At 45.4% G+C, this 15871-nt stretch overlaps 1 protein-coding gene across 2 annotated transcripts in view; it reads right to left on the bottom strand.

Moving 5' to 3' along the window:
• The window catches only part of LOC109865918 (alpha-1,6-mannosylglycoprotein 6-beta-N-acetylglucosaminyltransferase B), a 164021-nt gene extending 148718 nt beyond the window's left edge, over positions 1-15303 (bottom strand). For both annotated transcript variants that reach the window (XM_031799884.1, XM_031799883.1), the window contains exons 1-2: positions 14626-15303; positions 6678-6790 (exon numbers count right to left, since the gene is read on the bottom strand). In XM_031799884.1, coding sequence (XP_031655744.1) covers positions 6678-6790; positions 14626-14693 — 181 coding nt within the window. In that variant the 5' untranslated portion in view covers positions 14694-15303. The remainder of the gene's footprint in view (positions 1-6677; positions 6791-14625) is intronic.
• Between the last annotated feature and the right edge of the window lie 568 nt (positions 15304-15871).

Below are 15871 nucleotides of genomic sequence, written 5' to 3'. Positions count from 1 at the left end.
TATCATGCTTTATGTCTGCCGGTCCCTAGCATTTCAGCATTAGCATCCTCCTATCTCCTACTGTATATGAGTGCTGCTTGGATAGTTTCCTGCCAACGCACTGTGCATACTGTATATCAGGCACTAACATCTTAGAGTTAGCATCTTAGTATCTACTACTGTCTATGAGAGCTGCTTGGATGTTTCCCAGTGACTAGGCCCAGGCCCGGTCCTGGCCCGGTCCTGGCTGTTCTACCGACCCTAGACGAGACCCCAAAAATTGCCACCCTCCCCCCGCGAAACTAAAATAGTGTAGTTGCAGCGGTGCGTCTCTCCAACGGCACTCTGGAGAGGCGCGCTGGGAATGGACAAGATAAATGTTTTGCGCCCCCTGCCTTTGACAAAATGAGCACTGCTTATCACGGGCTTGGCACCAGAGCTCGCCTAAATGGCCCATAGAGAAATTGTCATTGTTTATGGGCAGATTTATGTGAGGTGTTATGTGTTGTTGGATGTGCGTCTTGGTCAGTTTAGCATGACCTAGCGTTATCAGTAGGATTCCCTGTATCTACTTTAATTGGGAGAGTTCGGCAAAACAGCGAGCGGTTGCAGAGGCTAAATGACAGGGTTGTGTTTGACACTGCCACTCACTGAGTGGGCACATTCTAACCCCTGAAAAATGTAGAGCCTCCTTTGTTTGGGAGCCGGCTACGCCGCTTTTAAGATAGCGGGGCCTGGTTCAAACGCTAGTTTTCATTATTATTATTTTTCTCCTTTTTTCCCGTGTCAAATAAATGAATTCCTCTCGCCTCTGAGTGATCATTACTGTCACTTTCAAACAAAGGCAGGGAGCATTCTTCCAGCTGCGAGGGCCCGCGGTGAACAAACTTCGACACCGACAGTATAGTGAAAGAAAGAAAGATAAGAAAGGGGGAAAAAAGTCATCATGAATACCTCAGCGGTGCTAGCAGATGTAGCCGTTGGCCTCACAATTAGCATTCAGTCTCACTCCGGGGCAATTGATTCATGCATTCATCTCCGAGGGAAAGAGGGGGGGGGGGAGAAGAGAGGGAAGAAGAGGAGAGGGAGTGAACAACTCATCTAGGAGGAGAAGCGATGAGCTAGCAACCTATGGATAGTGCTATAGTGTTGCAGTCACCTTGCTGGTACGGAACGAATATAAGGTACTGTATGGAAACTCCTCATTAAGAACGAGAACGGGAACAGTGCTTATGCCACAGGAGTATAGGCCTGTTGAGAGAGGACATATTTTTGCCATTAAAATGCCCCTTCTGGCACTATGGCTGGGCTGCGGTTTCAGGGAAACAGATTGGGGGCAAATGTTGGCAAGCTGGTGATTGCATAGAGAGGCAATAGGTTTACTGTAGTTCTACAGCGAGGAATTGGTGTACACGTCGAGACAGAAGTTTTCAACGGAAGTGCACTAGCCTAGTGGTTAGCGTGTTGGACTCGTAACCGGAAGGTTGCAAGTTCAAACCCCCGAGCTGACAAGGTACAAATCTGTCGTTCTGCCCCTGAACAGGCAGTTAACCCACTGTTCCTAGGCCGTCATTGAAAATAAGAATTTCTTCTTAACTGACTTGCCTAGTTAAATAAAGGTAAAATAAATCAATAAAAAACAGCTCACAGGATGCAGACATCTGCAGAGTCCAGAAGACATTGAAGCTATCCCCATGATCAGACACATGACTATGTAGCCTGTGGATTTGCACATAACAAACATAACATTACAAATCCCTCCAGAGTCTCGATCCAATCTACTTTCTTACAATTCACCTCCACGTACCGTACACTCCATGCAAGCTAAACTGGCCTAAAGCAACGCTGCTCTCCCCTCGTCATTGTACTTCCTGTGGAGGCTATGGCACGAGATCTTCACGCCAGGTTTGCTCGACACACGGGGGGGGGGGGGGGGGTAAGCCGATCGCACTGATAAACAACATGTAGAGAGCACGGAGGGCGAGGGTAATCGGTGGGGCAGACCTTGTCAAGAGAAGAGGATGGCTTTCAAATGTGTACTAACGAGGACCATAGCTCCTGATAGTAGGCTGGCGCTTCCATACATGTCCTTATCACGACTGTGTTCTCAAATGGCAGAGCAGCGCTTTCGTGGCCTTCCGACGGTCTCTCTTTGTGCAGCAATGTGGACGACCGGTGACAATGGTTACTGCCAACGGTCTACAGCATCCTTCCTCACAGTCTTCAGATGTTCAAGCAGCCCCCTTTTACACTCCTCCACTGACAACGACTTCCCCATCTGTTGGTCAGCTACACAATATGTCTCATCCCCTCGTCCCACGTGACAAGTCAATTGCTCTGAGCCCTGTCATAACAATGCTACTGAGCAAAGAGATTCCACAGTGTGCCGTTCTCAGCCGACTCTTTAGTTAAACGGCTCTTGTTATGGCTGGTACTGGGACCCGCTCCATCTCCTTAGCCACACAGGGAGCTATTACATGAATCTGTCGAGACAGCGTCTGCCTCCCAGACGGCACCCTATTCCCTGTGTAGTCCACTACTTTTGACCAGAGTCGCATATGCCCTGGACAAAATTAGTGCACTAATTAGGGAATGAGGGTGCAATTTGGGGTGCAAATGGGAAGTCGGAGAGGAGGGTTGTAGCTCTTTGTCCCACCAGGGAGACAATACACACTGAGTGAGCTAGCTCTTAGAGGGTTGTAGCTCTTTGTCCCACCAGGGAGACAATACACACTGAGTGAGCTAGCTCTTAGAGGGTTGTAGCTCTTTGTCCCACCAGGGAGACAATACACACTGAGTGAGCTAGCTCTTAGAGGGTTGTAGCTCTTTGTCCCACCAGGGAGACAATACACACTGAGTGAGCTAGCTCTTAGAGGGTTGTAGCTCTTTGTCCCACCAGGGAGACAATACACACTGAGTGAGCTAGCTCTTAGAGGGTTGTAGCTCTTTGTCCCACCAGGGAGACAATACACACTGAGTGAGCTAGCTCTTAGAGGGTTGTAGCGCTTTGTCCCACCAGGGAGACAATACACACTGAGTGAGCTAGCTCTTAGAGGGTTGTAGCTCTTTGTCCCACCAGGGAGACAATACACACTGAGTGAGCTAGCTCTTAGACAAATATAGCATTGAAAAGTGAAACATGGCGGTTTGGGGCATAAGAGACTGTCGCCTTGTTATCACTGTAAACTGCAGGGCAGAAATGGGCTCGATAGGGAACTGCCTTTGATCCAGTCGTCGCCAAACAGTATCTTACTTAAATTCATGTTCAATTCCTTTCTTCCTCCTCCTTTCTCTCTGCCATTTGCATCTAATTACTCCCTTTCCTTTGTGCAGTCTCCATCCTCTCTTTTCTGGTTCTTGTAGAAACTTATTTTAAATACAGATCTCTTAATTATACCTTCTACTTCCTCTCAATTTATCCCTCTAACAGTCTACAGTAATTCCTCCACGCTCTATCCCTCATCCGTTCTCTATCCCTCATCCGTTCTCTATCCCTCATCCGTTCTCTATCCCTCATCCGTTCTCTATCCCTCATCCGTTCTCTATCCCTCATCCGTTCTCTATCCCTCATCCGTTCTCTATCCCTCATCCGTTCTCTCGTTTCCTCATTCACTTGATTATTTTCTCTGTCTGTAACACGCAGGGCTGGTTGACTCAATGTGTCTGTAAAACGCAGGGCTGGTTGACTCAGTGTGTCTAACACGCAGGGCTGGTTGACTCAGTGTGTCTGTAACACGCAGGGCTGGTTGACTCATTGTGTCTGTAACACGCAGGGCTGGTTGACTCATTGTGTCTGTAACACGCAGGGCTGGTTGACTCATTGTGTCTGTGACACGCAGGGCTGGTTGACTCAGTGTGTCTAACACGTAGGGCTGGTTGACTCACTGTGTCTGTAACACGCAGGGCTGGTTGACTCAGTGTGTCTGTAACACGCAGGGCTGGTTGACTCAGTGTGTCTGTAACACGCAGGGCTGGTTGACTCAGTGTGTCTGTAACACGCAGGGCTGGTTGACTCAGTGTGTCTGTAACACGCAGGGCTGGTTGACTCAATGTGTCTGTAACACGCAGGGCTGGTTGACTCACTGTGTCTGTAACACGCAGGGCTGGTTGACTCAGTGTGTCTGTAACACGCAGGGCTGGTTGACTCAGTGTGTCTAACACGTAGGGCTGGTTGACTCAATGTGTCTGTAACACGCAGGGCTGGTTGACTCAGTGTGTCTGTAACACGCAGGGCTGGTTGACTCAGTGTGTCTGTAACACGCAGGGCTGGTTGACTCAGTGTGTCTGTAACATGCAGGGCTGGTTGACTCAGTGTGTCTGTAACACGCAGGGCTGGTTGACTCAGTGTGTCTGTAACACGCAGGGCTGGTTGACTCAGTGTGTCTGTAACACGCAGGGCTGGTTGACTCAGTGTGTCTGTAACACGCAGGGCTGGTTGACTCAGTGTGTCTGTAACATGCAGGGCTGGTTGACTCAGTGTGTCTGTAACATGCAGGGCTGGTTGACTTAGTGTGTCTGTGACACGCAGGGCTGGTTGACTTAGTGTGTCTGTAACACGCAGGGCTGGTTGACTCAGTGTGTCTGTAACACGCAGGGCTGGTTGACTCAGTGTGTCTGTAACACGCAGGGCTGGTTGACTCAGTGTGTCTGTAACACGCAGGGCTGGTTGACTCAGTGTGTCTGTAACACGCAGGGCTGGTTGACTCAGTGTGTCTGTAACACGCAGGGCTGGTTGACTCAGTGTGTCTGTAACACGCAGGGCTGGTTGACTTAGTGTGTCTGTGACACGCAGGGCTGGTTGACTTAGTGTGTCTGTAACACGCAGGGCTGGTTGACTCAGTGTGTCTGTAACACGCAGGGCTGGTTGACTCAGTGTGTCTGTAACACACAGGGTTGGTTGACTCAGTGTGTCTGTAACACGCAGGGCTGGTTGACTCCGTGTGTCTGTAACACGCAGGGCTGGTTGACTCCGTGTGTCTGTGACACGTAGGGCTGGAGAGAGAGCGGATTCCAGCAGAGCCCAGTGAGGCAAGGCCCACAGTGAAGGCTGACAATCCATGGAAGCGAGAGGAGAAGAGGAGACCCGGTCGCTGTAACAAGGGAATAGGACTTCTACTAACACCCCCACATGGAGAACATCTGACATCATTGCCGCTAGCTCTGGTAACAAAGCTCTCCTAAACACAAGTAATCCACCTGTCGTTTGAGTGGATAAATGTCTGTGTACAACAATGGACGATCAACATCTATGAGGATATACCCGAGGTTTCTCTATGTACTTATTGTGTAGCTTATTTTGGACTGAGTACACTTCCATCCTCAGCTCTGGTGTCGAGAGAATAGCGCCTTGTTACCGCTCTTCCTGAGGGGATTCAAGGTGACAGACTAATGCTAGTCACACTCTGTAATGGTGTTTTTGTAGAATGATGTGGAAGCTCCGATATTTTGGACGAGCATTATGCTGTCACCTTGAGTCCCCTCAGGAAGAGCAGGCACTAGGCGTTATTCTCTCGACACCAGAGCTGAGGATGGAAGTGTACTCAGTCAAAATAAACTGTTGAGGTCCTTCGACAAAAATAACATTACAGAGACCACTGACACAACGTGTGTGTGAGCGCATGTGTGTGTGTGTGTCTTAGCTAGACCCGTGGTTCTGCAGGTGGTGCTCGCCGGCAGAATGAAAGGGCCCCTTGTTTCCAGGGCAGACTTAGAGAGAGCAGATGGAACCAGTTCTCCATCTCTCTCTTCTCAATCTTGTCCCACATTGCTGCTGTCGCCCCATTCATTTTCTGCCAATTCATCTGACACACACACACACAGAGACAGGGTTTTCACACGCACGCACACACACACACACACTCCTGTGGTAAACTTCTAGGTTGGACCCTCGGCAGCTCTTAATGAGCTCAGTCCAGATGTCTCCCCAGGCAACAGTGCATGAGTGGTTAATTAATCAAGTGCGCTCACACACACACACACACAACACACCTCAACCCTACAACATGCTCTCTCAGAGTTAGAAGGGCTTTACATCAGATTATCCTCCCTTATGAGTTGTTCATCCTCGGCTAAAGGATCTAAATCGCCTCTTATTTTTTTTACTCAGGCAGTGGCAGGGACAGCTGCTCGCCAGAGAGGACCCATCTCTGACTTCACAGTTCACACCTCGTAGAGTAGGAGACAGGGGGGGATTAGACACAGCTCTTTCCCGTCCCGTCATTGGCCTGCGGCCTCAGTCGAGGTCATGTGACGCCTGCAGTCGGCCAATGTAATAATGAGATTTCTGTGGTGAGATATTAAGCGGCAGTAAGCAGCCATCAGAGACTCAGCCCCTCACAACAGCCTTCAGAAGACTCTTACCAGACCCCCGATGAGTCGCCAGGGTTACTGTACATACAGCAAGTGTTGATGGAGTCAAACCAGACAGAGCGAGTCTGCCTTCGATGCTGCTGCAGTGTGCATGCAGACCAATGCTCCCTTAGAAGCGATGCAGTATACTGCACTGCACTCATACGGGGATATGTCTCTTTTCTGTGCAGTGCCACAGGGTAATGGTGTATCTGTGTGACCTACTGTAACACCACACCCATAGCTCCCTCTGACTAGACAACCCCCAATAGACAAACCCCCACAGCTCTACTTAGATAGGGCCAGCGACCCACAGGCACTCACACACACAAATAGTGTATTTTCTCTACCTTCTGTCCGGATGGTGAAGGGGGAGTCCCCAAGCCTCTTGGCTGAGAACTGGCCCCCCAGGGAGGTCATTAGAAAACACAGGCTGAAGAAGCCGATCCCCACCACGAATATCCTGGATGGAGGGATGGGAGGGAAGAGAAGAGAGGGGGAGAGGAGAGAGAGAAGGCATGGACGAGAAGAGGAAGGAGAAGGAGTGGCAGTGGGGGAGAATTGATGAAAGAGTGCGGGAGGGAGGGAAGTGAAAGATTTGTTGACGAGAGGAGAGAAGTATGAAGAGATAGGACGAAGGGAGGAAGAGGAGAAAGGAACCGTCAGAAAACAGATCAAGTACAGCAGCACAGTCAAGAACATGCATTAGGAAACACAGGCAATTAGACCGGCCCAGCCGAGGAAATTAAAGTCAAAATGTCAGGGGCCATTTTAGCTCCCGTCTCCATCCCCCTGCTAACTCGCACCCCATCCAGGCATCCTCAGGTTCCCCAATTAGGGACAAGCAGCTCCTTCCAAAATGCCTATAATTGATGTATTGTGTCACGCACACCAGAGATAAAGAGGAGGCTTCCTCCTTCATTCCCCACGGGGCTAAACGACTGCTGCTGGCTAATTCTATAACGGTCTCTGACAGTGAGGAGATGAGAGGAGAGGAGAGGAGAGGAGAGGAGAGGAGAGGAGAGGAGAGGAGAGGAGAGGAGAGGAGAGGAGAGGAGAGGAGAGGAGAGGAGAGGAGAGGAGAGGAGAGGAGAGGAGAGGAGAGGAGAGGAGAGGAGAGGAGAGGAGAGGAGAGGAGAGGAGAGGAGGAGGAGTATACTTTACCCACGCTTCATTCTACCTTGACATCCTTGTATGTAGGGTACGCTACAGTAGATAAACAACCGTCTCTACCCAGCACTACTTTTAAAATGTGCATGTTTACACAGCCAGATACAGTGTGCTTCTATACCTACGTATTCTCAGAGCAAGTGCATTGGACCGGTACACTATGTACAGTAGCAACTTATGCAATGCTAACCACATATGCCTTTGTTACTGTGCCAGCAGTGGAAAGCTAGGACCCACCACAGATACAAATGACTGAATAATTCAAACTGCAGCTTGACTCTGAAGCCGAGCGAGTGGAATTCGCTGGCATGCTGGATTCTGTGTTTTGACACTCCGTGAACAGTAAACAGCATTGTCATACGAGTTCAGATTTAACATACTGGGATAAGTGCAAGTTATTGAACTATGCTGCCAAGAGTGATAGGGAACAGCCGGTTATAGATAGAACAGTGACTGACGTTAGCGATAGGGACGGTGCTCATAGAGGTCTCATAAGGACAGAGCACGGTGGTTCGGCAGGCAACCAAGGAGACTCTATATCCCAACACAGAGACAATAAAATGGGTCTGTAGTCATTACTAGTGGCAGTAGCGGATGCTTCATTCATTTTACTGTAGGAGGTGAGTTGACAGCACGTTCACCAACATGATTTGAGTTGCAGACGATAACCTCTGTAACATGACATAAAACACGTTTTACAAACACGCATTTGTATGGATTGATTTTAGAGTTAGTCATCGGAATGCTCAGCCCTTTGGGGGACAACACCGAGAAAAGATATCCCTTTTGAAAACAAGTGAGTTGTGTGATAGTCTGAGATGTATCTACAGAGATAGGATAGTGTATGTGATGGCCTGGCTTCTGAGATCTTCTTCAGTCATTTTGACCAGAGGGTCCCTAAACTGTGGGGCGAGAGTGGTGGGCGGGGGGGGACGACTCAGTCCGGCTTTCAACTTACTCTTGAAAGTTGGAATTGTTGAATTTTGCAGAAGGTGCAATTTTGAAATTGGCTATTGCGTCATCCGTTTTCCTCTTGTCGTGTCCGTCATCGCATACCTGAGAGAGCTATTTATAACTTGTCAGAATTGTCCAGATCAACTAGCCCACGGCAGCTAACGTTTTCTTTAAGCTGGGTTTTTTAGCCCATAGATTTTTTTGTAATGTTCGAGTCAGTCAAATATCACATGACTACACATTAGACATGACAAGATATATAGAATTGTAGAAAAAGTAGCTATATTTTCTCAGCTTTAAAACCTGCAAAATATTCTCTCCAACAAGAGGGTTATGAACAGTTTGTGTCATGTAAAGTGCAGGTGCATATAGAAATAGACGGGGGGGGGGCTGAGCGGAAAAGGTTTAGAAACCCCTGATTTAGACAAGAGAGCATAATGACAGGAAAGGAACCTGAGGTAGGGAAACCATAAAAATATCAGCCTATCTAGAAGTAACAGCATGGAGACATTCATTACAGACGTAGCTATGTTTTTTTCCCCCAGGAAACTGGAACATTTTTGAAATATTACGTCCATCTGCTCCAGCATACTGTGCAGTACGTCTGGATGATTCAATCTCTGTCTGGGGGAGCACAGAGCCGAATCCTGTAACGGATTTGAATCCTATAACATATTTGTATCTGGCGGGGGGGGGGGGGGGGTTTGATTACAGCAGGGTGTATCTTGGATTATCGTCCAGTAGTCCTAACTGGGATTGGGATTATTTACCTGGGCTATGACCATCTGCTCACAAAGCTAGTTGATAAAGTCAGAGGCTTGAGGGGTGCATCCTAGTACTGTTGAATGGATTCCTTTTCCGTTCCCTTTCCTTTGGGCCACTGACCACCGGTAGGTACAGTAGTTAACAGTGGAGGCTGCTGAGGGGCGAACGGCTCATAATAATGGCAGGAGCGGAGCAAATGGAACGGCAGCAGACACCCGGAAACCATGTGCTTGATCTGATACCAAATTCATTTTGTTCAGCTCAGTGAGTAAACTAAGGGAAACAAGGGGACAAGGACAGCCATGTGAGACTATGTGGACCCTGTCCAACTCCGAGGGAACAGGAGCTGATTAAACAGGAAAAAGCAAAAGGGCTGAAGTCAATTTCTCTTTCTAATCCCTCATTTCCCAAACTTCTCCCTGTGACCTTTGGGCTTCTTCGGGCTCTATAATCCTGAACAAGGTCATACGGAGTGTGTGTGTGTGTGTGTTTGTGCGTGTAACGTGTGTCTTCGTGTATGTGTGTGCACGTGTGTGCGCGTGTATGTGTGTGTGTGTGTATATGCATTTACGTATGGTTTGCATGCGCGTGCGTACGTGTCCCTAATGCTTTCTGCACAGAGATGCGGTGTTCTTTTCAATTATGCGTGCTTTGGGAGTGCATGCGCGCCAAAGCTCCGCGCCCCGGGTCCAGTCTCAGGGCGATCGTTTCCACCTTTCCTCCCTTATCGTCTATCCCTATTTCAAAGCCCCTCCATGAGGGTGATAGAGGACCTGGAAGTGATAGAGGGGTGATAATAAATGAGGATTAGACACAGGGCCTGCCTGACTCTCTAATTAAAACGCTTAAAGTAAATGCTTGGGTCGGGTAATTGGATCAGACCCACAGATCCGCTATCTCCTAATTGGCTTGTCCCACGTACCGGCGCTTATCAGATCTCGCTACCCATGTTGATTGAAGTGAACCTGCAGGCGGCTGGGTTGTTCGGTGCTCAGCGGAATGTTTTCTAATAATTCGGTAGGCTGTTTTTTTCTGCAGTCTTCCGCTTTTACGCTCATTGATACTGAAGTTAATGGGACAATTAGGATTGCCCTCTGTATAATGATTTTCTAATGACTTGTTTTGAATGTAGGCTAGTTCACACAGGCAGACCAATTCTGATATTTTTTTCCACTAATTGGTCTTTTGAGGGTAGTTGACCTTTCCCTGTTTTACATTCGCTCTTCTGCTCGGATTTTCCCTAGAAACAATGGCTTTACTTACTTTTGATATTACACTAGTAAAGTTTAGAGATCAAACCGTGTGAAGGTATGGTGTGGCTATTATTAAGCTTTAGCTCCTTCAGGCCTACGATATGAAGGCATGGCGCCCGGCGCTCCAACTGACTCGACAGTTGAACTTGAGGTGAGGAAGCCTATGTGAGGAAGACTACCAGAGTTAATCCTATAATCAAACAACATAATGCCTATCTCTATACAAAATATTCGGATCGAAAAATTGAAAAATGACCCTAAAGTTTTCATATTTCAAATTACCCTAAAAGTTTTTGCATATCAAAACACAAGGAAAGGTGTTTTTGTCATTTGTTATCTCTACAGGATCGGTGTCCCATCCTCGGGAAGATTGAGCTAACGTAGGCTAATGTGATTAGCATGAGGTTGTAAGAAACAAAAAAAATCCCAGGACATAAACATATCTGATATGGGCAGAAAGCTTCAATTCTTGTTCATCTAACTGCATGGTCCAGTGTATAGTTGTTGTTACAGTGAAATAATACCATATCAGTTTGTTTGAGAAGAGTGCACAATTATGAACTTGAAAATGCATGAACAAACTAATTAGGCACATTTGGGCAGTCTTGATACAACATTTTGAATAGATATGCAACAGTACATTGGATCAGTCTAAAACTTCGCACATGCACTTCTGCCATCTAGTGCCCAAAGTCTAAATTGCGCCTGAGCTAGAATAATTCAGTATGGCCTTTTCTCTTGCATTTCAAAGAGGATGGTACAACAAACAAAAAAACGCATGTTTTTTTCTATGTATTATCTTTTCCCAGATCTAATGTGTTATATTCTCCTACATCAATTTAACATTTCCACAAACTTCAAAGTGTTTCCTTTCAAACGGTATCAATAATATGCATATCCTTGCTTCAGGTTCTGAGCTACAGGCAGTTACATTTGGGTATGTCGTTTTAGGCGTAATTAAAAGGGGCCACTCCTTAAGGCCCCCAAATGTGTCTCATTTGGCCAACATCCCTCATTTATTGATGCTGCTGGCTGCGCCAGGTTGGATCTGAATGCATATGGATGTCCATAAAAGGTCTCTAATGTCTGGTAAATTCAAATCTTCCGTCATGTTTTCCGGGGCCAAGATTTGAGAATATTCACATAAAAATCTGATGCCAATTGGATGGACACCTAGCTATAGACACCCTAAAGACTCTGTCAAGTGCGCTAGTCCAGTGTCACTTTGATTATGCCTGATCCACCAGCAGCCCCAAACATCTAAAGAATAAGCTACCAGCCAAACAAGCTTGCAAGAATTGTACTTAATTAAACTCCCCCTCATACTCATCTGGAGGTTGAGCATTATTTTGTCTCTATCTATGTAATGTGTCTGTATCTGTGTAATTGTCTATGTATTTATGTTTTAAAAAAAATAGGGAGCACAATGGAAATAAGTCTTTACCTTGCGATCCCAAAATATTTGTGTATTACTTTTTTTAATGACAAATAAAATAAATCAATCCAAACTGTGCAATGGCCAAATTGTTGAATGGAAAGAGAAATCTGCTACAAAACAATAATAAGTTGAATGACATTTGGAGATTGCCAAGCCTTCAATACTGGGTAAGCCTACAAGGTAGGGAGGGATGTATTTTGTGTTTGTTGATATTGACATAGTTTATTTAGTGTGGTGTTGAAGTGATATTGAAGTGCCGAAGTCAGGATACGCTTTGTTTATTGGTTGTGTGGTGCATTGGCACAAAAACCTGTTGGTGGAAAATGAGTTGCATATATTTTATATAATTATAAATGTTGAACATATGATTGCCCTCTAGCTGATCACTGTCTGCAGCCGGCTCTGACTGTAGTCTAATGAGACAGGCAGGGAGAGTGAGCTTGTCTGTGGTGGTCGGCAAACCCTCAACCTTCTGGCCAGTAGCCCTGCGTGGCATTGACTGTGCCACAAAAGCATGCTGAATTGGCAAAGTCGATATCCACGTTGATGAACACGGGGTCACTATAGTTATTGTTATTTGTGGTCATAAACATACATTTTGAGTTCATTCTCAAAATGGGGGGGGGGGGGGGGGGGTTCATTTTACTTACAGTACAAGGGGAGGGTCATGTGAGGAGCATTTGGTGAGGGGGGCACATTTTTTTGTGACACCTTGAGTTGGAACAGCCCCTCCCCCTCAGTAAATCTCGATCTGTCCCTAACATCAAATCTTTTCACATCAGGTCTTTTTCAGAGCTGATCTGATTGGTCAAAAGACCAATTTAGTGGAAAAAAACAACAGAATTGGGCTGCCTTATCCAAATGCAGCCTGATTGAACCTCAAATCTGCCCCCTCTGAATTGAGGTCAATGCCTTTGAACCAGAGAAAATTATAGGGGCTTATAAAAATATATATATTTTTTTTTACAGAATGTAGAATTTATATCAATGTTAACCCCTTGGGGGACAGTCTGAGACAATGGGAGAAAATCATCTGGATGCACTACAGGGACCGTGACAGATTGACTTGTTCTTCCAATGGTTAACGTGTATAAAATCCCCATTCATATCTACAGGGCTTTCAGAAAGTATTCACACCCCTTGACTTGTTCCACATTTTGTTGTGTTACAGCCTGAATTGAACATGGATTAAATATACTTTTCACTCATCTACACACAATAGTCCATAATGACAAAGTGAAAAGATCATTTTTACTAATTAAATTCAGAAATGGCTGATTTACATAAAAGTATTCACATCCCTCTGTCAATACCTTGTAGAAGCACCATTATCAGCGATGACAGCTGGGAGTGTTTCTGGGTGAGTCTCTAAGAGCTTCCACACCTGGGTTGTGCAACGTTTGCCCATTATTCTTTTTATAATTCTTCAAGCTCTGTTAAATTGTTTTGTTGATCATTTCTAGATAACAGTTTTCAGGTTTTGCCATATATTTTCAAGTAGATGTAAGTCTAAACTGTAACATTCACGGTCTTCTTTTTAACCAGTTCTGTATAGATTTAGCCTTGTGTTTTAGGTTATTGTCCTGCTGAAAGGTGAATTCATCTCCCAGTGCCTGGTGGAAAGCAGACTGAACTAGGTTTTCCTCTAGGGTTTTACCTGTGCTTAGCTCCGTTTCTTTTTTATCCTGAGAAACTCCCCAGTCCTTAACCACTACAAGCATACCCATAACATTATACAGCCACCACTATGCTTGGAAATATGGAGAGTGGTACTCATTAATGTGTTGTATTGGATTTGCCCCAAACACAACACTTAGTTTTCAGGAAATAAAGTGAATTGCTTTGCCAAATGTTTGCAGTGTTACTTCAGTGCCGTGTTGTAAACAGGATGCATTCTTTTCACTCTGTTAATTAGGTTAGTAATTGTGGAGTAGCAACAATGATGTTGATACATCCAAATGTTTTTCCTGTCACAGCCATTCAACTCTGTAACTGTTTTAAAGTCACCATTGGCCTCATAGTGAAATCCTTGAACGGTTTATTTCCTTTCTACGGCAACTGAGTTATGAAAGACGCTTGTATCTTTGTGGTGACTAGGTGTATCGAAAAACATTACTCAACTTTGACATTATGGGGTATTGTGTGTAGGCCCTGGTCAAAAGTAATCCACTATATAGCGAATAGGGTGCCATGCTAATGAAGCTTGGGGGATAAGCAGCTCATCACCGCTTGTTAGCTCGCTGGGTTGATAATGCGCGTTACTTATTTACTGTTGACATACGGATCCAGTTGTGAACACGGGAATGTAATCTCTAACTTAATCTCGTTTCTCTGTTAGAGGAGCGGAAGAGAACATCTGGTGTTGTCGGGAGACTCCGTCACAGATTACCAAACACACTCACGCGTATGCAGGATGGTGGATGAAAACACCCATGCAGGCACACGTACTGCTGCCAGTTTATCCGTTTATTGCAATATAATGATGGTCAGGGATTAGGTGTAGCCTATAGACATGCTGGCCATTCAATACATTAATTATCGTCATTGATTAGGTCAAATGACAAATAACCTGTACATTAAATAACAATTATAGGCTGTGCTTTTAAAAATAAATGTGCTATTCCATTCTATTCATTTGTAACACACGTGCCGGGTGTTTATAAATGAATACCAAAGCCTAGAGTGGAAATATTAAGCCACACGTTCTTTGTCTCTTACCTGAACGGTTTGAACGTCACAAGCCATCTTCTAATCATTATTTTACCGTCGATGTTGCCTGTCATCATTTCCCAAAACACTCAACCAAACAAGCGACCCCCGACATCGTTAACCTCGCAACCTGGGACTCGACTGGGTGCTGAAACTGCTGCATGCCGCTTGCGTCTTGGGGCTTCAACGTGCGACAGACCACTGATAATACTCCGAGAAAATAGTCAAATGTAAGACTGTATCCATGAGTTTTCGTTTAATTGAATCCACGAACATTCGCTTGAACCAGAGTTGTGACTTTTTGAAATTTGAGCGAAATCTGTTCTTATCCTAATATTTAGATTTCATTATGTCACTTTGCAAATTAGATAAATGATCTCCATTTAATCGTTGCAGGTTGTCCAGATAACTGGAACGAGACAGTATTGTCCCGTTTGTCGCGTATTAGAGTAGCATTCCTCAAAGCAGATGTGGAAGAAAATATTGACCGAATCAGTTGATTTCCAATGCAACTTGGTCTCAAAAATCCCTGTCCCCAATATGTACTGTGGACTCTCGGAGAACGAAGTCTATTGGGTGCCTTTCTTCTCTGAAGAAAGCAACGAACTAATGCGCGTTAGAGCTTTGTCCTCTCGTATGCTTTGGGGGCTCTACTCAATCTCCTTTTGCCATGAGTGTTTTTGGGTGTCTGGCGCGGGAGGGATGAGAAATTGCAGTGCGTTTGTTAGTTAGGCTGCTACCTTGCGCACGCATTTCGTTATAGCGCCATCTACGGTTTTTGTTCAAGCCACATTTTGCAACCAGTGACATTTATATTAATTAAAGTTATGCTGAAATAGATAATCCTTGTGGAAAAATAGACAATTTAGTTACCATGCCTTGCATTATCATTAGTCAATTTATAATATTGCATATTGTAAAAATTATATATCCGGTAGCTATTTAAAACAACTATTTTTGTAAGCTACTCATATTCCAATGTATCTTTGTTATAAACTAAACAAAAAAAGAAACGTCCTCTCACTCTCCACTGCGTTTATTTTCAGCAAAGTTAACATGTGTAAATATTTGTATGAACATAAAATTCAACAACTGAGACATAAACTGAACAAGTTCCACAGACATGAGACTAACATAAATGGAAAAATGTGTCCCTGAATAAAGGGGGGGGGGGGGCAAAATCAAAAGTAACAGTCAGTATCTGGTGTGGTCACCAGCTGCATTAGTACTGCAGTGCATCTCCTCCTCATGGACT

This window comes from Oncorhynchus kisutch, linkage group LG20 (genome assembly GCF_002021735.2).
Source record: "Oncorhynchus kisutch isolate 150728-3 linkage group LG20, Okis_V2, whole genome shotgun sequence".
In the NCBI taxonomy this organism is placed as follows: Eukaryota; Metazoa; Chordata; class Actinopteri; order Salmoniformes; family Salmonidae; genus Oncorhynchus; species Oncorhynchus kisutch.
The sequence above is the reverse complement of the archived record's forward strand: the minus strand, read 5'-3'. Positions and strand labels throughout refer to the sequence as shown.